Source organism: Oryctolagus cuniculus, chromosome 15 (assembly GCF_964237555.1).
Source record: "Oryctolagus cuniculus chromosome 15, mOryCun1.1, whole genome shotgun sequence".
In the NCBI taxonomy this organism is placed as follows: Eukaryota; Metazoa; Chordata; class Mammalia; order Lagomorpha; family Leporidae; genus Oryctolagus; species Oryctolagus cuniculus.
Window position 1 is genome coordinate 27,326,106 of NC_091446.1, and position 23,092 is coordinate 27,349,197.

The 23,092-nt window shown below is 57.7% G+C and overlaps 1 protein-coding gene across 1 annotated transcript; it reads right to left on the reverse strand.

Annotated features, from left to right (window-relative positions):
• Positions 1–2,433: 2,433 nt before the first annotated feature.
• TRIM8 (tripartite motif containing 8) lies at positions 2,434–16,133 on the reverse strand. The gene is made up of 6 exons (XM_002718582.5): positions 14,769–16,133; positions 6,158–6,253; positions 5,623–5,856; positions 4,517–4,548; positions 4,313–4,428; positions 2,434–3,986 (listed from the first exon to the last, which is right to left on the reverse strand). The coding sequence occupies exons 1-6, from the start codon at positions 15,336–15,338 to the stop codon at positions 3,379–3,381; spliced, it is 1,656 nt and encodes a 551-aa protein (XP_002718628.1). The 5' UTR covers positions 15,339–16,133; the 3' UTR covers positions 2,434–3,378.
• Positions 16,134–23,092: the final 6,959 nt, after the last annotated feature.

Genomic DNA, 23,092 nt, shown 5'->3' on the forward strand with positions numbered 1-23,092 from the left:
CAGGTCTGCAGACCGCTGTTTTTCTCAAGCACCTCCGAGGACGTCTCCCCAAACCTCACCGGGGGACCCTCCCCTCAAAAGAGGTGCCAAGACGCCAGGAACCCTGGCTCGACCTCCCTTCACTCACTCCCTGCCTCCCAGTCCACCCAGACTTGACAGGATGCAGAGGTGGAGCATCAAACCAGTGCTGGGTTTGTCCCCCACCTCCGGATGGGAAAAGATGAAGGCGTCTGCGGTGGTGAGTGGGTGGGTGCGAACAGGCCTTGCCACGGCCCAGAAGTGAGGGTAGAGGGCAGGCCCAGTTTGGAAACGGGTCCCTGGGGCACTGGCTCTATGGTCAGCCTTCCAGGGTGCTCCTACTCTCCATCCCAGCTCCCAGGGTGCCTTTCGAAGAGCTGAAGGGGCTTTGATCTGGGGTCCACCTGGCCAGAAACACTAGGAGCAGCCCATGCCCTAGGCCTCGCCCCCAGCAATCTGCACGCCCTCCTGGATGCAGAGCTGTTTCCTGCAGCCGCAGGGGCGCTCCCAGCCCCCCGCCTTGCAGCTGTTCCCCAGCTGCTCGGCCCCACCCCAGAGACAGCTGGGAGAGAGGCAGAGGGAGGGGCCGGCTCGGGGCCCAGCTGCTCAGCTCCGGGTGGGGCCGGGGAGGGCAGCGACATGAAAGAGCCGGGGGCCGCAGGGGCGGCGGCGGAGGAAACTCCCCGGTGGTAGCCTCCTCGCACATCTGGGCCGCAGGAGCCGCCGCCCCCGTCTGTGGGACCGAGATGCAGTTGGATCACCAGCCCTTCCCGGAAAGGGGAGGCGTGACTGCCTGCAAAGGGAAGGCGGGTGGTGCAAGTCTGCACCTGTGGGTGCGGCCGGTCCTCAGCTCCCTCTCAGGGCCTGTGTCCTGGCGCGGCTTTCTGGGCCTCCCCTGCCCCTGCCCCCTTTGGGAGGTGAGTGACAGCTGCTCCTACAAAGCCAGGGACAGCTGGGTGGCTGGGGACAGCTGGAAGGGGTTAGCGTCTCCCCGCTTCCCTGGCTGTCCAGCAGCCCAAGCCACTGCTTCCTCCACAGCTGTGTGCCTGATTGTCTGGGGTGGGCTTCAAAGCTGAAGGCTTTGGTCCCCTCTGTATCTCAGCCTGGTAGATGCACCTGGAAAAAGGACCTCTCCCACCAGCCAACACAAAACTTGGCCACGTGGAAAAGCTCAGTCCATGGTTCCCGACTCAGTGTAGTGCGTCCTGGGGTTCCTGACGACAGGGGACAGGGACAGCGAGTCTGGAGCTGACGGAGGTGCCTGTTGGACCGCAGCACCAGCCATCTGCCCCCTCCCCTTAGCCCTACACGGGTGAGGGGAAGAGAAGGCTCTGGCTGCCTGCCAGACTGGGGAGAGGGCCCGCTGAAGCAAGGGGCTCCCCAGAGGACAGGAGGGCAGAAGTTCCCAGCAGGACAAGACTGTGGTTTGGTCCCGTATCATATCTCCTGCCGGGTGTGGAAGCACCAGTGAGGCTGACAACTGGCCCTGTTCAAGGCTTCCTGGTGCTGCCCAGACAAGGGGCAAGAGAACCAGGCACCCAGAAGGGCTGCCCCTCCCACTAATATGGGAGGCCATGGGCTGCCTCCACAGCAGACCCAAGGGAAGCATCAGGCAATACATTGGAACCTTTTTAAGGATTGGGCCCCTCCATGTGCCAGTCCCTCTTCCTCTCTAGGGGGTCTCTGACAAGCAGCAGGCAGGACCCTGGCCAGCCCCTCCCGGCTGCACTTGTCAAACCTCAGCATGTATTAGATTACCAGAAGCTAAAATTTCAAATTTCCTGGGGTGGAGTTCCACTGAGTCGAAGGTGGGTCTCAGGCATCAGCCTTTGAACAAGCTCCCAAGACGTGCTCGAGACCTTGGAGAAATTCTGCCAAGGGAGGTGGGCTGGCATCTTCATCTTGCTCCCCCACGTCCACCCCTCCCAGGGCCAAAGCCCGGAGACATGGGAGAGGCTAGAGCTGGGAGGCGCCCTCCCCACTGGGGGCCAAGGCCCAGACAGATGAAATCCCGAGGGGTCAGCGCTGGCCTTCTAGGGCAGTACAGTGCTTGGCATGCAGTGTGTACTCGACAAGTCTATGTGGGCAGCAGAGGCACCCTTTGCAAGACTCACAGGAAGGCCTTTCTCCTTGTCCTAGCTAAGAGCACACGGGCAGAGCCTTGGAGATGCCCGGGCCCCTGGAGCACAGGGCTGGGCCTGGGAGCCCCTGGGCGAAGACTTGTCAGTAAAGCCAAGGTCAAGTAGCCGTGGTCAGTACCTGAGGAACGGGCGTTCACAAGCCTGCCTCAGCTAGACTTAGGAGGGCAGAAGCAAGGCCAGGGCAGGGGCTTCTGTCCGCAGAGAGCCACCCCCACACCAATGCCCGCAGGTCGCAGGCCTGTGGGTGCTGGGGGAAGAGGCGAGCAGGCAGAGGGACTGCGCCAGCATGTTTATTAGAAGGTTGGATTTCGATGTGTGCTCTAGACAGAATACAGAATGAATACCTGCGCCTTGAGAACAGGAAGTCCACGACTCATACAAAGTGCTCACTACAGGAAGTTGCTGTGTCAAAATCCAGGCAAGGACCCAACTTGGGGCAGCTCCTCCTCCTCCTCCACTGACCTTCACAAGGGCTGTGCTATTGGTGTTTTATTTATTTATTTCTTTTATTATTATTAATATTATTATTATTTGCTTTTGCTGTGGTCACTCTCATTGGCAGAGTTCCTTTTCCCCTTTCCTGGACGTGGGTTCCTGTCTTTAAAAGACTCCACTCTGAGGCTGAAGGTGCCAAAAGCTGCTTGAGAAGCCGCCTTTGAACTCCGTCTGGGAAGATGGTGAGAAGGAAGCAGGAGAGATCACTCTTGATTTTAAAAAATTAAAAGAAAAAAAAAAGTCCCACAATCTACAGGTCATTCCTTACTCCATCAGTGATGAGACTGCCCGAAAGAAGAGGAGAAACAGGCCGGTGCCCTGGGCCTTCCTCCAGGGCCAGGTGAGGAGGGTCGGCCCGGCTGGAGCGGAAGCTGAAGCTCCTTCCGGCCGTGGGGGTGTGAAGGGGAAGGAGTGGAAGGGAAAAAGGAGAGACAGAGAGAGCTCAGCGCCTTGGAACGGACACTCCCCCCACTTCCAGGCCCACCTGCTGCCTGGCCCAGGCCCAGGCCAGCTCCCACTGCCTCCTGAGTCCAGGAGATTAAAAAAAAAAAATTGAAACCCCAAACAAAACAAAATCCAAAAAAAAAAAAAAAAAAAAGGACGGGGTGGGGGGGTGGAAGAGGCAGGGGAGGAAAGGAAGGTAGGAGGGCAGGTCTCTGGATGCAGAATCCCCGAGCCACCGGGGCCAGGGCAAGACTCCCCAGCGCCCGCCGCCTGCGTGGCGTTAGCTCGTCACGTAGTGTTTGGTGGATGGCTGCCCATACACCCTGTAGAAATCCTGGTGGCCGGGCTGCTGGGAGGCATCGAGCCAGTCTCTGACCGCCAGGCCGGGAAGGGACTGGGGGACGGAGGGTGCAGGCGGGAGCGGGTGTGAGTACTCCTGCGAGGGCACTGTCCAGGGAAAGTGGCCGGAGCGGGGGTAGGGCTGGTGGCCGCCATGGTTGGCCACGGAAGAACAGTAACAGTTGTCCACAGAACAGACGAGAATCTTGCGGCCGCCATACTGAGGGAGCATGGGCTGCTGGGCGGCGGAGCCGTTGGGGTACTGCGATGGGGGGAACACAGGACTTGAGTGTACTGGTTGGGCACCACCTGGCAGGGCCACCAAGTGCTGGGTGGAGCTGCAGGGCCCCAGGGGCTGCCCAGACTGGCCCTCGCCGCTGGCTGCACCTGCCGCCCCGTACTGGCTGCCCACAGGGCCCGGCGACGTCTCTAGGAAGCTGGCCTCTGGGAAGGCCGTTGAGTGCTTGCGCTTTTCTGCCCCAGAGCTGCTCACACCACAGGGGTACAGGGGGACGCTCTGCAGGAAGGGCACCGGCGTGCTGAAGGGGCCTGCGGAGAGTGGGGGGCCAAAGTTGCCAAGGCTCCCACCCCACGCAACCCAGGTCTCCTCCCCCTGGTCCTTTACATCTGTAGGGCCAAACACGCTACATCTCGGTGAACCCTTACCCCTCATGCTGAAACACTATTATTACCCCCACTTTATAGCTGGAGAAACTGAGGCTAAGGGAGGTACTATCACTGCCCAGGGAATCACAGCTAGAAGTAGCAAAGCCAGGGCATGAAAAGGTCTGTAGTCCACACTGGCTCTCAGAGGGAGGTCCTGGCATTCACCCCACCCCAGGCTCCCTCCCTTCGACGGAGGACCTCATCCTCACCTTCCAGCATCTTCCGCAGCTGCTTCTCCTTCTTGGCCACCTCGTTCAGGAAGAGCTTGGAGTTCAGGTGGCCAATCTTGGGAGGAGAAAGGCTGCTGCCCGTGCAGGTCTGGGTCCTGGGGGCAGTGGACGGGGCATCTTCTGTGAGGAGGGATAACCCTTGAGCCCGCCCCCCACCCCCTGTGGGCCTGGCCACCTGCTCACCTGTCCATTAGGATTTTCACAGACTTGGTGTTCTGGAAGGGGAGAAAGGTCAGTCAGTGCAAACAGCAGCATAGGGGGAGGGGGACTAAAAGCTGTCCCACCCTCCCTCCCCCAGGCAGGGCTAACCACCTGATACTAGCCAGAATGTGGCAGGGGAGGGCCACCACTAGTTTTGGAAATACAAATGGCTAATATTTACTGGGCACCTCCATGCCATTCCAAGTGCTTTCTACACATTCATTTCACCCACACAATTACCTAAGAGGCATTCCACTGGCCCTTGACCTCGTGTCTGTAGACTCTGGGGCCAGACGTGTTTTTGAAATTTGGTATTTTTTGGATTTTTAAATTTATTTTCATTTACTTGAAAGGCAGAGCGACAGAAAATTTAGATATCTTCCATCTATTGCTTCACTCCCCAAAATGCCTGCAACAGCCAAGGCTGGGCCAGGCCCAAACCAGAAGCAGGTAACCCCATTCAGTCTCCCATGTGGGTGGCATGGGCCCAAGCATTTGAACCAACATCTGCTGCCTCACAGGATGCATTAGCAAGAAGCTGGATAAAAGGAGTAGCTGGAACTTGAATGGCGCCCCGGTATGGGATGCAGGCATTTCAAGTGGCGGCTTTACCTGCCATACCACAACACCCACCTTGAATTTTCTGAATTTTAGAAGGATGAAATATTGTGACCACGCCACTTATTACAAATCACCCCCAGCAGAGCACCATAATCCAATACATCAACATTTCTGCAGCAAAAGTTGTTTGCATTTTCATAGCAAGTGGAGTAAAGAAAGACAATAAACTGCTCAATATCAGTTCTGGTCAATTTCTGTTATCAAATGAGTTGCCAAATTGTTTCCTTTTAAGTTTTCAGTGATTTCTAGAATCTGGAATTGTGGATAAAGGACAGGAGATCTAAGTCATACACCCCATCGAGAGAATGAGGCACAGGGAACATCACTGACTTGCCCAGAACCACAAAGCTAGTAAACGCGGGTAGACAGATTTGCACACACAGCCAAGGGCATGTGAGCACACTGGCAGAGGCAATCAGCGTGGGGACAGAACAGAGACTGCACTCCCATCTGGGCCACCAGCCCACCTTCATGAAGCTGACGTCCTCCGTCTTGTCGAAGAGCAGCTGCAGGGAGCCCAGCAGCTTCTTGGCCTCCTGCATGCGCTCCCCGAGGTGCAGCGCCTGCGCCGCGTTCTCGCCGCAGAACTTGGCCTGGGCCTTGTCCAGCGCCTCCACCGTCTGCCGCAGGTCCTCGTCCAGTAGCTGGTGCAGCTTCTCGTACTGCAGCCTCACCTCCTCCTTCAGCTGGCTCACCTTCTCCTGCGCACGCCAGGGGCAAGGACGACGGCAGGTGAGCCGGGACCACTGGCCGCTGCTCCCCCAGCTCACATCCTCATGGGGTTCAGGATCCCAGACTCTCCAGGGCAAAGTCGGACTTGCCAATTCCAGCCACCCCAGGCACCAGTGGGAGCCCACACACGGGCAGTTTCACTGTCATGCACATTCACTGAGTGACTGGTGGAGGGTTCTGGCACAGAGCCACACTAGACCCTTAGGGATGAACTCCCGGAAGGCCCTGTCCCCCACTGCCCCACCCACACCATGGGTAGGGCTTAGCTACCTCCACCAGGCGCTTGTCTGACTCGAGTTTGTACAGCTGGTCCTCAATGTCCTGCTCTCGCTCCTCCAGCCGGTCTTGCTGCTTCATCAGCATCTTCTGCAGGGACAGTGGGGTGGGGCATTAGAGGGGGCTGTGGCTCCAGCCCTCACCAAGGATGGGTGGCCACCATGCTTCCCTCTCAACAAGACTCAGTCAACCCTGTCCCTCAGATGGCCCAACATCTCTGCCGCCCAGCCCCTCCCAGCCCCCTCTGGTCAAGCTCTCCTCTGCAACGGAAGCCAAGAACAAAATTCCTATACATGCTCTGAGCTTTCTGACGGCAGGGCAGACCGGCTTCTGTTTTTTTGTTTTTTGGTTTTTTTTTACTTGAAAGAGAAACAGAGACAAATCTTCCATACACTGGTTTACTCTCCAAATGCCCTTAACAGCCAGGGCTAGGCCAGCAGTTCCGCCTGGGCCTCCCACATAGAGAGGCCAGCCTCTGTCCTAGCAGACTTTCCTGTGCTGACTCATCAGATCACCCCAGTGATATGAGGCAAGTACTGTTATGCTCCTCCTCTCAGGAAAGAAGAAACTGAGGCTCAGAGGGGTTAAGGAATTTGCCCAAAGTCAGTATTTAGTAAGCCACAGAGCTGTACAAACCCAAGTGATCCGGCAGCAAGGTCTGTCTTATCCAGCCCGGCCGCATCTATCTGGGGAGCACTATTAGAGATCTCACTTCCTCCTTGCCTAATATTAGAGGGAGGACTCTGGCTGCCTCTCCTCCTTGTCCTGAGGCCGAGGGTTGGTCCTTGTTGGCTCCCTCTGCCCCTCAGTGGGACCCAGGCAGAAGGGAGACCCTGGCCACCGCAAGCTGTTCTCAGCTCTAAATCCCCCTTCCTCACATGCCCTCTCCTCCCACCCCACCCATCCCTCCTGTCCTCCCTCACCTGATACACCTCTTCAAACAGGGACCCTCCGCTGCTCAAGAACCTTCAATGACTGCATCCTTTTTGGATACCAGGCGGACGGACATCCTGGCCCCAGTTCCCTGCATTCTGTGGCTGTCCTCCTGCAGCCCACAGCCTCCTCCTTCCCTCCCATCCTTCAAGGCCCAGCTGCGTCCCCTCAGTGCCTGCGCTGGGTTTGCAAGGCCCCTCCCTGTCCGTGCCGTGCAGCAGGGCTGCCACATTCTGCCCTCCCTCTAAACCTGTGCTGTCCAACACAGCAGCCTCCAGTCCTAAGTGGTTAGCCAAACTCAAGATAATGATTAACACCATTTCCTCAGCTGCACTGGCCTCCTGTCAGGTGCTCGATGCATACAGGGAGCTGGTATCAGACACTACAGGTATCACACAGAGTTCTACCAGACAACTCCATTCTGCAGTCTTCAAGTTTCTTATAAACCGTGGTCTGATCAGTACAGACCTCAAGGCCTCTTAAGAACAGGGCTTGTTGCTGTCTTTCTTTTTAATTTTTTTAAAAATTTATTTGACATGTAGAGTTATAGACAGTGAGAGAGAGAGAGAGAGACAGAAAGATCTTCCTTCCGTTGGTTCACTCCCCAAATGGCCGACATGGCCGGCACCAGGCCGATCTGAAGCCAGGAGCCAGGTGCCCCCTCCTGGTCTCCCACACGGGTGCAGAGGCCCAAGCACTTGGGCCATCCTCCACTGCACTCCTGGGCCATAGCAGAGAGCTGGACTGGAAGAGGAGCAACTGGGACTACAACCCGGCATCCATACGGGATGCCAATGCCGCAGGCAAAGGATTAACCCAGTGAGCCACGGCGCCGGCCTGTTGCTGTCTTTCTCCACCTCACTTCGTAGCCAGGCCACACAAAGGCCTGAGCCCCAAAGAGATGCAAAACATTCCCTGAGGAATTGTACAGGTTCTGCACACCAACTCTGAGTAATCCAGTATGGTCAGTGTCCACTCAGCAAGGAGAAGTTCTCTTTCTCTGTGGGCACCTAAGGCACCTAAGAGCGATTCTCAAGTTTGACCCTGTGACCCCCACTCCCAGGCACGCTGGCTGGCTTCCCAAAGACAAGCTGCCACCAATCATTTCTTCACGCCCCCAAACCATTTTACATATGGGGAAAACAAGGCCAGCAAGAGACCTCAGACAGACCCTGTCTTGTGCTAGTAACTGCCATAGAAATAAAAAGCCAGGACCCAGGGGGCACAAGTATGTGTGGGTGTGTTTAAGCCGGGCAAGCCTCTGGCACTCCCCTACTCTGTAACTTATACCTGAATGATCCAGAGACCTGGGCCTGCCCCCAGTGGCACCCTGTCCTCCTGGCAGGTGCCCCTCCATGCCCAGCACGCACAGTAGTCTGCGGCCCTTCTGAGGCTGACAACAACTACACATTGCATAGGAGCAGGAACAGAGGTGGTCGTGCACAGCACACACGTACTCCACACACTGCTGTGGGCCCTGAGGCCCTCTCATGCACTCTTGTGCAGCGCTGTACACACCCTTGCACACGATGCTCTGCAGAATGCAGGCCCACACAACAGAGAACACTCCTTCAGAAACACTAGGTCCTCTCACCTCCCCTGTGACAGTGGCCCCAAAGGCCGGCCTGCTGCTGCCCCATTCCCACACTGAGGAGGACAAGGCTCTCCAGGCCACTCCCGCCATCCCAGTGCCTGAGACATCTGATAGCCCAGGCCCCACTCTCACATCTTGCACCGTGGCCTCCCCGCCCAGCTCCTTCTCTAGGATCAAAGTCATCAGTGCCACATTAGGCACTGAGTCCCAGATGAGGGGTAGGAAAGACGCAGCCCCAGGTTCCCAGCCCAGCTCCCCTCAGAGAGGGAATGGGGCTGTGCTCCTCCCACCCTGCAAGCCAGCGAGGGTCCCTTCCTGGATCTCCCACCGAGGGAGACTGAGGCTGGCCCCTCAGGGCAGAGCAAGGGAGGTACCTTCTTCCCTTCAGCTAGGCCTTCCTCAGTTTCCCTTGGCAGCACCTCACTCTTGGGACTGCAGTGTCTGTCCCTTAAGTTCAGAATCTGGGCCTGGTTTCTGTCTGTCACAAGACCCTCTTGGGGGTGACTGGGGTGGGGGTGTGGGGTGGATGAGTCCAGCCCAGGCCTGGCTGAGGCAGTGGCTCTTGGTAGCAGGTGGGTGGGTTTCATTTCCTCTCTCCTGCCTCAGAGGCTGTTGGGTTCCTGTCTGCTGCAGGGGTGGAAAGGGGACAGGAAAGGGAAGGGGAAGAAAGCTGGGCCGGGGGCTGCCAGCTGGACAGGGCCGGGAGGCGCCCACGCTCACCAGACCAGAGCCTGGCCGCCCTCTGGCACAGGTGATCTTCCCCCTACAGACACTGCCTGGGAGGAGGGCAAGGGGTTGCTACTGAAGTGGGGGAAGGAGGAACACCTCCTGCTGCCCTTAGGACCCCACCCTGGTTCCACTCAGTGACCAAAGTGGGCTCTTGAGGAGATGGAAGGTGGCAGCAGAGGAAGCAAGGCCAGGACCTCCCCCTACCTGCAGCCTCCCTCCCACCCAACCCCTCCTGCCCCTCTAGGGAATCATATTTCTCACCTGGGAAAAAAAATACCAGCTGAAGTGGGGCCAAGTTTGCCAGCTGGGTTCAGAGCAAAGCCTCAAGTCAGAGAGGGAGGGCGAGGACACCTAACAAATGCCCATGGCAAGGGACTGGGCCTGTGGCACGCTTCCGAGTGGGGCACAGAGTGGGGCAGGCCCAGAGGGATCCGCTCACTCATCCTGCTCTGGGCCCTTGAGGGCAAAAACATCAAGATTCAGGGCTTTCCGGGGCCTAGCATTCCTGCTCCCCAGACCTGTGGCCAGGTGTTCTGGCTTCCACCGTGAGGGGCTCCCTAATGCCCTGCCTGACCTGGACGGGGTGTGAGGGGGGAATCCTAAGTTCCCCACTTCTGCCCCAGGAAAGCCTCGGAGCCCTCTGCAGCCTGACTGGCTGGGCCCAGCTGGCATCTGTGATGCCAGGCTAGACTGGGCAGATGGGTGAGGCGCAAGGACTCTGGGCTGTATAAAAGTTAATAAATAATAATAATAAAACCCTCAAGTCAACCTTGAAGAGAAGCAAGGTCAGGAGAGAACTGGGCCCCAGGGCTGGAATAGAGGCAAGACCTAGGTTTTCACACAGGGCTGAGGGTGGCGGGGAGCAGGGCAGGGGCACCTCTTCCTGCTCAGGTCCCACACAGATGATTCTCAGGCTGGCCCTGGAGCCCTGCTCAGAGCTGCCCCATCCCAACTTCCTCCCAGCTCTCCCCTCCCCCCTGAAGCCCGTCCTGGGAACACAGTCTCCTCTCTCCCTGGGGCTGGGAGTGCTCTCTCCTCCTCTAAAGAAGAGTCTGCCTGCCCTAAAGCCTCTTTCCATGCCTCAGCCCCTGCCTCGGGCTTCCATGTGAAGGAACTCACAGAGAGGGGCTACGGGGCAGGAGCCAGCACCTCAGAGGCAGACCCCGCGCAGCCCCGAGAGGGCTTCCCAGCTGCAGTGGAGAATTAGCTTTTGCCATGCAGAGAGCAGCTCTGGGGCAGCAGAACAAAGAGGCGAGAGAGAAAGGCCCCCTTTGTCTGGGTTTGAATGCCAGGCCAGCCGGGGAGGAAGGCTTTCCCAGAGCCAGGGATGAGGCCAGCCAGGCCTGCCTGCTCAGCCCAGGGCAGGGGCCCAAGCCAGGCTTCCTGTGCCCACCCAGTCTCTCCCTAACACAGCAACGCAAGGATCCACCAGGCTCCTACCTCCCATATTCACCACAGGCAACAAGCTCACTCTAAGGTGACTCCCATCTTCCCCTCCCTTCTCCAACACCCCCACCAGGTGAGAGTCCCAAGTCCCCTGCAGATCGCCATCGCCGGAGAAGCATCAGCTGAGCAGGCCGCCAGATACTAGCACAGGTGGACTTCAACTCGCAGGTGTGCGGCAAGCATGGCACACAGACACCCTCCATACTCACAGGTATGCACACGTCTTCCTGACCCCACAACCACACACAATTAAGTTAGGCACGTACATTGTCCCTTCTCAGAAGTACCCATGTAAGAAAGAAAAATTAGCTAAATGTGAGACACAACCCAGACAGGTTGGTTGTGTGAGCACACACACACACACACCTGCAAAGAGACATGATACACAGCCACCCAGGGGCTGCAAGAGGCAGAGGAATCAATAGGGCGTGCATGACAGGCATCCCGCTGTGTCAGCAGGATTCTGGGGTGGAAGTGGGGGCTGGGCCTCTGCCTGAGGCTCTACTTGGGGCCCAGGGAGGAAGGCCAAGCCAGGCCCCCCTTCCACAAAGACTCCATGGTCAAAGAAGAGGCAGTAACAGGACAGTCACAACACACACACACCACACACAGCCTTCCTGCTGTACCTATGAGCTCAGGAGTCTGGTCTGCTACGGGGAGGGAGAGGAGCCCCAGCACAGCTAGACTCCCGGAGCCCACACGGAGACAGACACAAGGGGGCAGAAACTCAGGCCCCCTCCAGGGTCTGCGCACAACCCTTCCAAGCCACAGGCAGTGTAAACAGGGAAACGTCTCCCAAAAAAGCTGCAGCCTCCAAACTGACCCAGTAGTGGGCTCCCCTCCCCAGAGAAAACCCCTTCTTAACCCAGAACCTGGGAGGAGGGAAGAACAGGGTTTTGGCGACACTTCCAGCCTTGATCCGAGTCCACAGAAGCACAACTCTGACTGCACAAACTGAAGCCGATACTTCTGAGTGCAAACACGTGTGCAGCCCCTCACACCCATTCCTAGGCCTTTCTTTGGGTCTTCTGTCCACACTGCAGGAAGTCATGAGATAGGGCTTCTCCCAGCTCCAACCAGTCCTCCCGTTGTTCAGATAAGCCCTTGAACCTGTGGTCAGGCCATCCAGGGACACCAGGCTAGCACCCACCTGTTTATCTCAACTGTGGGCCCTTTATCCCTACAGCTGCATTTGAGAATGCGCATTGCCCCCTCTTCAATGGGCATCCCAGCCTCAGGGCAACGCAGCCACCGCGCTGGCTTCCCAAGGCAAGATCAGCAGCAACCTGACCTGTGGGGGCCCCAGTCGGAGCTCCCCTTTTAGTCCCCCCAAGGCTGCCAAACCCCTGCTCTGGGCCACTGGCCCACGTGCACATGTGGGTGCTTGTGCAATGTGAGGGAGGGGCTGCTGGGAGGGGCCATCAGGGTTTTCTATTTCTAGCTTCCCTAGGAGGGCAGAAGAGGAAACACAAAAAACAGAGCCTAGATTTGAAGGTATGTGCGCCAGGTCTCTGTGCTACACCTGCCCCCTGGAGAATTATTCTGCCCTCATCCACGGCACCAGCCAAGGGCCCTTTGAGACAAGGAGAGAAAAGTGGTCTAGAGAGAGGCAAAAGGTTCTTCCTCTCAGGTTCCCAATGTCTGAGCCCTTCCCCAAAGGGCAGGGCCCTATGTCTCTGCATTCTTGCAAGTCAAACTCACACCTGAGTGACACTGGGTTATAGAAGGGTTTCCAATCTGTGTCCTAGGGCACAAGACAGAATCCAGGGCTCTGAAGCTGGGGGAGCCTGGAGGAAGAGGAGACCCTGGCTGCAGCAGGGAACAGGTGCTGAGCACACAGAATTACACATCTGGCACCGATGCAACTCACTACTTTTAAGCCTGCCAACACCAGGCACCAGAAAACACACACACACACACACTCAGAGCTGTTGACAAAATTCTGTGGCTGCTTCCATCTAGTCCAGGGGTTTGTCTGTCAGGGGCCCGTGGCAGGAACCCCTGCATGCATGTGCCACTCACCCCCCAACCCCCATCCATACAGGTGGGAGACAGGTGCACAGGAGGGTAAATATCCACACACACCTAAAGATAACCACTAGGACCAAGCCAGCTGTAATTACGTTTTCTCTCCCACCTCAAAGAGAAATCCCTAGCACCTAGCTAAGAGCGGCACCACGGGTGCAGGCACACATCCGCTCCTCGGCCCAGCTGCTCTCCCCTCCTCTCACTCTCCACTGCCAATCCCAGGGCAGAGAAGTGGACAGCCCTCCTTTCTCCTGCCTCTGCACTTTTCCCAGCCTCCTCCCCCAGCCCTGCCATCTTTATTAATAGCAGCAGCTTCCCAATCCTGGGGAAAGTGTGGGCTGTGTCTGCTCTGAGTCAGGGGTGGAGGACAACGGGGCTCGGCTCGTCCGCTTCCCCTGGGCCTCTGCCTTTTCCAACTCTGGGGGGGGGGGGGGGTTGGGGAGGGAGTGGCCCCTCTCTCCATCCCCCCACACTTCCTCTAAGAAACCAGAGGCCCATCCTGGCACAAAAACCCAGAGCTAGCCCATGCAACTGGAAACTAATTATACAGCAAATTTTGTTATCCTTGCCCTCAGCCTGGGGTGGCCCTCCTGCCTTTTGTTGGTTGTATGTGTATGGTTTTCAACTGCTAAACAATGACTCATTTCTGACTGGTCCCCCTCTACACACACACAGGAAACAGCCCCCATCTACAACCGAGCTTCCTCATACCTAAGCTGCCCGCTGGCCTCCGCTGGCCTCCAGGGGGCCCCCACCCATTTACACTCCCAGTCCTACCAAAGCCCAACCTCGCCCCCATGATATCACATGCAGGCCCCAAGCTGCGCTTCTGAGATGGCTGGGACTCTTGGGCCAAGCCCTTCCTTCTGGTATGACTCAACCTTGAGAGCCTGGGGACTGCAGAGCGACCTAGGAGGAGCCCCCCTCCACTGACGGGGACGGAAGTATTGCCTCAGTCTAGCTCCCAAACCAAGCCTGGAGGCCTGAGGGGGAAGGCGGTTTTGACATTGGCCGCTGCTGCAGGGTGTATACAATGGGAGGGGATGCGGTTCCGTAATCACCCAGCCGGCAGCCCAGGGGAGCCAGCTGCCTGAAACCAGATTTCAAGGCGGCTCAACCTTAAACCCACAGGATTCTTTTTCCGTCTTCCACTTCCCCTCCCCAAATGTGGGAGGGCTGGGCTGGGCGCAGAGGGCTCCGGGTGAGAAAGACACATACTTCAAGGTTTGTTCATGCAGGCACAGGCAGCACACGCAAACAGAGGGCAGCGACTCTCACACCCGGAGAGCCAGATGCCAGGAATAATGGGGATGGCCGAGACACTGTCCAGCGAGGGCTGGTCGTGGGGGCCTCGGCCACAGAGACGCCCAGAGTTCTTTCCGCTTTACCGTGGGACACTCCCGGCTCCCCAGTGTGTTCCCAATAGAGCCTAAAACTAACATGGCTGCTTTTGTTTACTTCCTCATTGGTATGCCAGCATCATGGGTCATGTCAGCCACAGGCAGCGGCACCAGGACACGCATTACATAAACAGCAGCTGGGGAAGCAGGACCGGGGTCACCGCCTTGGTGACTTCCAGTAGGGCTTACAGAAACAGCGCTGGGGGAGGGAATTGCACCGAACAGAAGAGCAACACCCAAACTCTACCTCTGCCAGCCCCTCACCCCGATTCTAGCAAGGACAAGCAAGGTAGCCCCTGTGCGCCCAGCTCTGGCAACGGACCAAGGAACGATCCGGGACCTTCCCAGGACACTGCCCCAAAAACTTTGAGAGAAGAGTTTGGAAAGGGGGCCTCTGGGCTGACGTCGCGCGAGTCCGCCTGTCCGGGACGGGTGGTCCCCAGGCGGGAGGGAGCGTGCGCGTGTAGGTACTTGCCCGGATCTCATTCCTTCGGATCTCCACGTCGCACACCGAGTGTCCCTGATGCGCGCCGCTGTAGTAGCAGCAGTACTGGCACACCGCCACCTGCTCGGCCTCGCAGTGGTAGAGGCGGTAGGCGTTGTGCTGCGGGCAGCTCCAGGCCCGCACGTCGTCCGCCTCCACCAGGAGGTGCCCGCGGGCGGTGGAGGGCTGCTGCAGGTGCGTCTGCACGTGGGACTGGCAGCAGGGCGCCTCGCAGCGCAGGCACACCTTCTGCGCGGGCAGCGGGGGGCCGCGGCGGCAGAACACGCAGTGCAGCGCCGCCGGCGGCTTCTCCACGTGCAGGGCGTTGAACTTCTCCACGATGTTGGTGAGCTTCAGGTTCTTCTCCAGGCCCGGCTTCTGGTTGTAGGCCTGGTTGCACTCCGGGCAGCGCACCAGGCCGCTGTCCTTGGCCCAAGCCTCGCCGATACAGCCCCGGCAGAAGTTATGTTTGCACGGCAGCTGCACTGGCTCCACGAAGACGTGCAGGCAGATGGGGCAGATGAGCTCCTCCTCGAAGCAGTTCTTCCAATTCTCCGCCATGGCGGCTGCGGGCAGGGGGCCCGGGCAGGCCTCCCCAGCTCCCCAACCCCGGGCGTCCGGCCGGCGCAGCTGTAGGGCCACCGAGCACCGAGCTCTGAACCCCAGCCGGCCCCGACGGTCGCTCAGTCAGCAGCGGCTTCCGCGTGCCCGCCCCCCAGAGGAGGGAGCCTCGGTCCTCGCACCGCGCGCGCAGCCGGCAGCGTCTCCTCCTCCTGCCGAGCGCCTAGCGGGAGGCGGCGGACTGCGCCAGGGCCGTGGCCGGGGCACCAGCCCTGGAAAGGCGCGCCGGGGTCCAAATTCCATATAAGAGGCCGCCTCCCCGTGGGCTCTGCTAGGGCAGCGCCGGCCCGCGGCCTGCGCTCGGCCCCGCGGCTGACATTGGGGCGCGCCCCACGGCGGACGGAGCCCGGGAGCCGCACACTTCCTCCAGCGAACGCGGCTGCGACGGTGGCTCCCTCCCGGCTCCGTCGGCGCCGGGCCGGGACCGGGGTGCGAGGGTCCTAGGAGGCTAGCGCGGCCGCGCCGAGGGTTGCTAGATCCGGACGCGGCGAGCGAGGCGAGCCGGCGGGCCCCGAGCCGCGGCGCGGGCGTCCCCGGGCTGGCCGGCCGGGCACAGGCGAGGGCTGCGGGGCGCGGGCGGGCCGACTCCGGGGCGCTGCGTGCGCGCCGGGGCAGTCATTCAGATGAAATTCCAGTCCCCGGCCAGAGACACCAGCCCGCCTCTGCCTTCCTCCTCCCTTCACAAATAGAAACGGAAGGGGGAGGGAGAGAAGTAGGGGAAAAAAAAAAAAAAAAGGCAACCAGCGAGGGAGGGAGGGAGGAAGGGAGAAGCCCCGGAGGTGGCCGGCCCGACCCCCTCGTCGCTACTTCAGCGTTCCCCCGAGGCCCCGCGCCGGGAGCCCCCGCCGCGGAGAGACCCCGCTCCCCGTCCTCGCGCTGGGCGGGCGCCTCGGATCCGCCGAGGAAAACAAGGATTGATCAAACTAGAAAGGAATTTTTCTCAACTGCTAATGAACAGGAGGCTCGGCTCCCGGCCCTCCCCTCCCCCCGGCCCGGCCCTCCCCCCTCCGCCACCCCCGGCCCCCTCCCCCCCCCACTTTCTTTTCTTCTCGGCCTCTGCTCCGGCCTGGAAGGCTCGGGGCTGCGGTCGGAGCCAGCCTGCGGCGGCGGGGCCGAGCCGCGCCAGCCAGGCCGGGCCGCCTCCCTCAGCGCCCAGCCATCTTAGGCTCCTGGTGGCCAGGGGTCGGGGCGCGCTCGCCCGGGGGCCCTGCAGCCTCCTCTCTCTCTTTTTGATTTTCCTCCCCCCCCTGAGGGGAGGGCTGGCGGCCTCCAGCAAATTAGGAGAGAGAGGAAAGAAAATGCCAAGTCCAGATTTCTCTCCACCTCTGCTCCACCCACCCCGGTCCTTTCCAAAAAATAAAAAAAGATTAGAATTGGAAGAAGTCGGCAGAAAGGCGAGCGCCCGCGGCCCCCGGCTACTGCTGCCCAGGCGACGCGTCCGGGGCGGGCCCGCGCCGGTCGCTCCGTCCGTGGGTCCGTCTGTCCGCCCGCAGCTTCTCAAGTGAGGGGAGGGCGCTCCGGTCAGGGTCTCCGCAGCGGCTGTCGCTTCAGAGCTTTCTCCTCAGATCAAAAAAAAAAAAAAAAAAAAAGAGGAAGAAAAAAAACCCCAACACTCTCATCACAGCCACCTTCAGCCATCTTGCGCGTATTATTATTTCAAGAATAATCTGTTTAATAAAAATAGCTGCGTCTCTAGCCCCCCTTCCCCCGCATCCTGGGGTCCCCGCCCCCTTTTAATAATAATCTCGATAATAAAAACGGTCGCGGGCTGGGCAGTCCGCGGCGGCCTTTTCCTGCCCCGGCTCGCTCGGGTTCCGGCTCGCCTCCCTCAGGAAGGGGCGCGGGGGTCGCCGCTGGGGCTGGGGGTGCGTCCCCGCGGCCCGCCGGTCGGCCCTGCTGCCTGCGCAGAGAGGAAGGGCGCCCTCGCCGCCGCCGCGCCGCCGCGAAGAGGGCGGGCGGGGGAGGGGCCACGGCCCACGGGACCGGCCGGAGGGGCACGCGGGGTCCCGCGTCTCCACGCCGCGGCCCGGACTCGGAGTACGCAGCCGTCCGCATACAATAGGGTCCAAGCAGGGTCCGTCCGGCAGGGTGGGGACGCGGGCGGGCAGGGGTCTGCAGAGAACCAGGATCTCGGGCTGGGGGCGGATAGAGGCGGGGGCGGGGATGGTGGTGTCCCTACATCAAGGCCTGTCCCGCTACTCGGGAAGGAGGCGGGGAGCCGGGAGGGGGGGAGGTGAGGAGAAAGCGGCAGGCGGCGCCTTTAATCAGCACCCGCTGGTTCAGCCCACCCGGCACAAGCGGAATAAACGGACGAGGGGGAGGGGAAGGGGCGGGGCGTACTTTCCGGAAGTGCTGTTACAGCTGTGAGGCGCCCGGCTCCTCCCCTTTTCCCTGTCTGGAGTTGGGGCTGTTCCAGAGGCTGCTCCACCTATTGGCTCCTAAGGTAAGGCTCCGCCTCTTTAAGGCGGGGCAAACCCAGGAGCCTCACGTGACTTGCACTAACTTCGGTACATTAAACATTGGGGTGGGAGGGGTGTTTCCGCATTTCTTAAAAGGGCGTTGATGCCGCTGCTTCATATGGGCCCACCTCTTCCTGGGCCTCTTCATCCGTAGTTCTTTTCACCTGAGTGGGAAAGGAGTTTGTCAATGAATTTGTTTATAGGGTGGCACTGAGCAGGGAATTTCTAGGGCAATTTCCCAATGTCCTTAATATCCCCACCCGTCCCTGATGCTCTAGGCTACCAGGCAAGATAGGCATTCTCCTCCTACCACTGATAAGGAAACTGAGGCTTAAACAACTGAGCTGATACTTCTGCCTAGGCCAATTAGTCAGGAAATACCTACCAAAAGACTAGTGCAGGCCCTGGGGGTTCCCTGGAAAAGTATAAACTTTTCTCTTTTTAAGATTTAACTCTGTAGGACAACTTCTGTGATAAAGAGTGAGAGGCTCAAGCAAGGAGGGGCTCTTTGAATGGGAGTGCTGCAGGGAGTCGATGTGTGTGGGGGGGAGTGTTCCTGTAAGAGCAGGCGTGTCCAGGGCAGGAAGGCGGCTAAGAGAAAGGCAGCGTCCTGCTAAGGAGTTTGGATATCAGGCTGACTGTGAGAGACTGTCCGGTTGGTATATATTCTGGAAACAGAGCCGATTGGACTTACTGGTGGATTAAATTTGGGTAGTGGGAATTAAATAGGGTAGTGGGAGTGGGATCAAGATATACTTGTGTATGTGTCTCTGCCTTTCAAGGAATAGAGGATAGAGAAAAAAAGATGTATTATGTGTGTGTGTATATATATGCATGCACATAGTAGGTATGTACATCTCTCCTGGGGAATGTTTTATATAATGTTTTATGTATATGTACAATGGCTTTAAAGATCAGAAGGATTACTATATATAGTGAGAAGTACATCTTTTAAAAACAAAACAAAACACTTATTTGAAAGAGTCACCAAGAGAGGGAGAGACAGATCCTTCGTCCGCTGGTTCACTCCCCAAATGGCCGCAGTAGCTATGTCCAGGGCAGGCAGAAGCCAGGAGCCAAGAACTCCATTCTAGTCTCCCCTGTGGGGTGCAGAGGACCAAGTACTGTGTCATCGGCTGCCTTCCCAGGCACATTTGCAGTGGAGTATCTTACTCTGCACCTGGCACTCTGGTGTGGGCTGCTGATGACTGTGAAAGTGGACGGAGGGACTTAACCCTTACACCACAATGCCAGTCCCTTCCACTACTTCACATTCATAGCATCCTGCCTGGATTACTTCAGTAGGTCCTAACTGGCTGTCTTGCTTCTGCTCTTAACTCCTGGAGTGAATCCTCAACATAGTAGCCCCTAAAAGATCTTTTTAAAATGCAAGTCAGATGATAAATATTTAAATGGCTTCCCAATCAACTAGAACAAAAGTCGAGGAATTTTTTTTTTCTTCCTTTAAACACAGAGTGACAGAGAAGGAAAGACAGAGATCTTAGATCCTCTGCTTCACTCCCTAAATGACCACAGTGGTCAGGGCTGGGCCAGGAGAAGCTGGGAGCAGGCAGCCAGTAACTCTATCCAGGCCTTCATGTGGGAAGCAGAGTGGCCAAGACCCAGATGGGGGCTCTGATATGGGATGCTGCACCCCAGGCGGCAGGTTAAGCAGTTGTGCTACAATGCTGGCCTCCAAGTTGAAGTTTCATAGTTGCCTACGAGGTCCTGGCCAGTCTGGCCTCAGATAACTCTCTGGTGTCATCTTTTACTACTTCCTTTCTCTCATTCTTCTGCAGCCTCACTGGCTTCCCTGTAGTTCCTCAAACACCCTCTGATGTGTTGCCCTAACACCCCAAAACCCAAAGCCAATTTTTTGCAGTTTCTGGTCACTTGCCTGGAATTTTCTATCCCCGACTTGGCTCTATGGCCGCCTTCTTCCTCTCACTCAAGTCCGTTGTTCAAATGTCATCTGTGCATGGAGGTCTTTCCTGACTTTATTTTAAAGTACGGGATCAGGGCAGGCCTTGTGAAAAAGTGGAATCTTGGAGTATGTGGTTCAAGTCCAGGCTAACGTGCCTGGGAAGGCAGTGGGTGATGGCCCAAGTCCTTGGGTTCCTGCCACCCACATGGGAGACCCAGATGGAGTTCCTGGCTCCTGGCTTTGGCCTGGCCTGTTGCATCATTGGGGAGTAAACCAGTAGATGGAAGATCTCTCTGTCACTCTGCCTTTTAAATAAATAAATAAGTGAAAAAAAAATTCAGGAGCAGACTCTTGATGTAGAGGTTAAGCCACCACTTTGGACGCCTATATCTCATATCAGAGTGCCTGGGTTTGAGTCCTGGCTCTGTTCCTAATTCCAGTTCTCTACTAATGCACACCCTGGGAAGCACCACGTGATGGCTTCAGAAGTTGGTCCCCTGTCATCCAGGTGAGACACTGCAACTCTGTACGTGGGTTTGAGTGCCAGCTCTGCTTCCAATCCCAGCTAAGCACCCTGGGAAGCAGCAGGTGATGACTCGGTGCTTGGATCCCTGCCACCCATATGGAAGACCGTGGTGGAGTTTCTACCTCCTGGGTGCAGCTTGACCCAGTCCTGGCTGTTGCAGGCATTTGGAGAATGAACCAGCAGATGGAAGGTCTTTCTGTCTCTATCTATCCCTGTCTCTCTCTTTGCTTTTCAAATAAGTAAAAATCAGAAAAAACAATTTTTTAAAATACAGGCTTCCTTCCAGCCCTCACTACTCATGTTTTTCTGCTTTTTCTCCATAGTATGTGTTTTCATGTACCATATATTCTGCCTTTAAAAATTACCAACCTAGGGGCCAGCATTCTGGCACAGTGGGTTAGGCCTCTGCTCGTGGTGCTGGCGTGCTATATCGGAACACCAATTTGAGTACCATCTTCTCTGCTTCTGATCTAGCTTCCTACTAATGTGCTCATACAGCAAGCCGGAATCACAGGTTGCAGCTTAACCCTCTGCACCACACTGTGGGCCCTCTTGCTCCCTTTCCAACAGTACCCAACCAGCAGACAAACAGTATCCAACCAGCAGACAAACAGTATCCAACCAGCAGACCACACTCCTAAAATGAAACCATTCCCTCCAGGTGATTTGAGCTCTACAATCCCCAAGAACAGTTAGGAGGCTTTTTTTATAAACTTTTTTTAAAAAAAGATTTATTTATTCTATTTGAAAGAGTTACACAAAGAGAGAAGGAGGGGCAGAGAGAGAGAGAGAGAGAGAGGGAGATCTTCCATCTGCTGGTTCACTCCCCAGATGGGCAAGTATCCATTGCAAATGAAGAAATAGAGGGGGAGAGAGGGGAAGGGGGCAGGAGGAGAGGGGGAGGGAGCCCACACTGACCGCTGACCACTGACCGTAAGTGGTGGAGCTAGGGTAGGACCCAAATCAGTTGCCTTCCTTCCTCTTTTATGGTTCTTCCTGTGTTGGGTTCTTTGTCCATTTCCCCCACAGCACTGTGAGCACCTTTGGGAAGGGTGTGTGTCTACTTCCAGGCGTATAAGACTGTCTGGCCACATGGCTGTTGAACAAAGCAAGTGAGTGTGTGTGGTCCTCACCATTCCCGGTGTCACTGCAGAGGTTCCCTCTGTCGCGTGAACGCTGCCACCAGGAGCTCCCGTCTCTGTCCTTCCAGGTGCTCGTGTGCCAAGATGTGGTGTGGGTGTGGGTGGGTGAAATGGAAAAATCAAGGAGCAAGGTCTCTGTCCCCTGTTCTCAGCCCTGGTCAGACCACCACTCCTAGAAACCCCTCAGAGTCTCCCCCACCCCACCAGTTGCTCACATCAACCATGGACACACACCAGCAATCAGCTGCTCCTTCCTATTCTGCCCTTCTGTCTGACAAAGAAAGCCTGATACTGAGGGGAGAGGACTGGGTTAGCCCCTGTGCCCCACCCTGGGAGGGCTGGAGATAGTCAGCCCCCCAGAGTCCATCCAGACCTGCCCCTGAGTTCTCAAAAGTCTCTCCCTCTGCCCAGCAGATCACACCCCGCGCCCCAACCCGGCCTCCCCATCTCCTCCCTCTCTGCGGCCTGCAGCTGCCTCACTGCCTGGCAGGCCAGGTTGAGTCACTTCCAGATTGCACTCTCCTTCTGGTCAGGCCAGTTTGGCAAATCTCAGGCTCCCCAGCCCCATGGGCCCCCTGAGCCTGTGGCTTCTCCTCCCCAGGGCCCCCAGGGGCCCTGAGATGGGGCAGAGCAGACACCTGGAAGAGCAGAGCCATTAAAGACACACACACACACACACCCTGCTAAATCTAGGATCCGGTCTCTGCTTTAGGCCTTGGAGTCCTTCTCTTTCCAGCAGGAACCCCAGCCCGGGGCCTGCCTCCCAGAACCACCCAAGCACAGGATCTGGCTGTTCTGCATTCTCAGGTGCAAGACTTTCACTCTGACCCTGGGTCCTTGTTAGGCTAGAGTCAGAGGAGGAGGAGGAGGAGATAAGCACTGCAACCCCTATCTATCTTCAGTGGGGAAAGGGAAGGTGTGGCCTGGGCTGCCCCAGGGTTATCAGCCTATCTGAGGCCCCTCCCTGCTCTGCTCCCTTGTTCTGACTGCCAGAGGGACTGAGGGCCCCAGACAGGACCTGCCACTGCTCTAGGGGTCAGCCACTTGCCAGAGTTCAGAAAGAGGTCACAGGGGAGGGCGGGGAATGGACCTCCTCCCAGGAAGGTTCCCAGACAGCTGGATCTCTTAGAGGATGGACAGAACTAAGAGCCCCTTCATGGGACTGATAACTCCTCCCTCCTTGTGATGTCCGAAGATCTTTGCCATCAGCCCAGCAGAATCTGCTGGGCGTTATCTGTGTCCAAAGGGACAGAAGAAAGGCCCTGCCCCTCCCCAAGGCAGAAAGCAGCACCTAGAAAGGATGTGGGAGGGCCCTGGGTAGTCCACAGGTTCCAGGAACCCTGAGGACAGACCTCACCCTGCTTGCCTGGGAGGTGCCTTCCCCAACCCCAGCGTCTGGGGCACTGGGCTCTGTTTTGCAGCACCCAAGCCCTGGAGAGGCAGGGGCTGGGCAGTCCAGAGACACCCAACCCCTCACCCAGCCCAGGCCTGCAGGAGTTTAGGAAGGCAGGGCTGGCCACTGGTCACCTGCTGGAGGAGACTGGTTCAGGGACTGCCCTTCCATCTGGGTGCTCAGTGCTGCTCCCAGGCCCTAGATCAGGAGGTTGAACAGAGATGCCTGGTGAAGGGCATGGCTACTAGAA

Excerpts from the sequence above, each read along its gene's own strand:
- TRIM8 (XM_002718582.5), bottom strand. The coding sequence starts at position 15,338 with ATGGCGGAGAATTGGAAGAACTGCTTCGAGGAGGAGCTCATCTGCCCC. Across the intron at positions 6,254-14,768 it reads TCCGAAGGAATGAGATCCGG|AAGATGCTGATGAAGCAGCA; the intron begins GCAAGTACCTAC and ends CTGTCCCTGCAG. Across the intron at positions 3,987-4,312 it reads GCTGCGGAAGATGCTGGAAG|GCCCCTTCAGCACGCCGGTG; the intron begins GTGAGGATGAGG and ends CACTCTCCGCAG.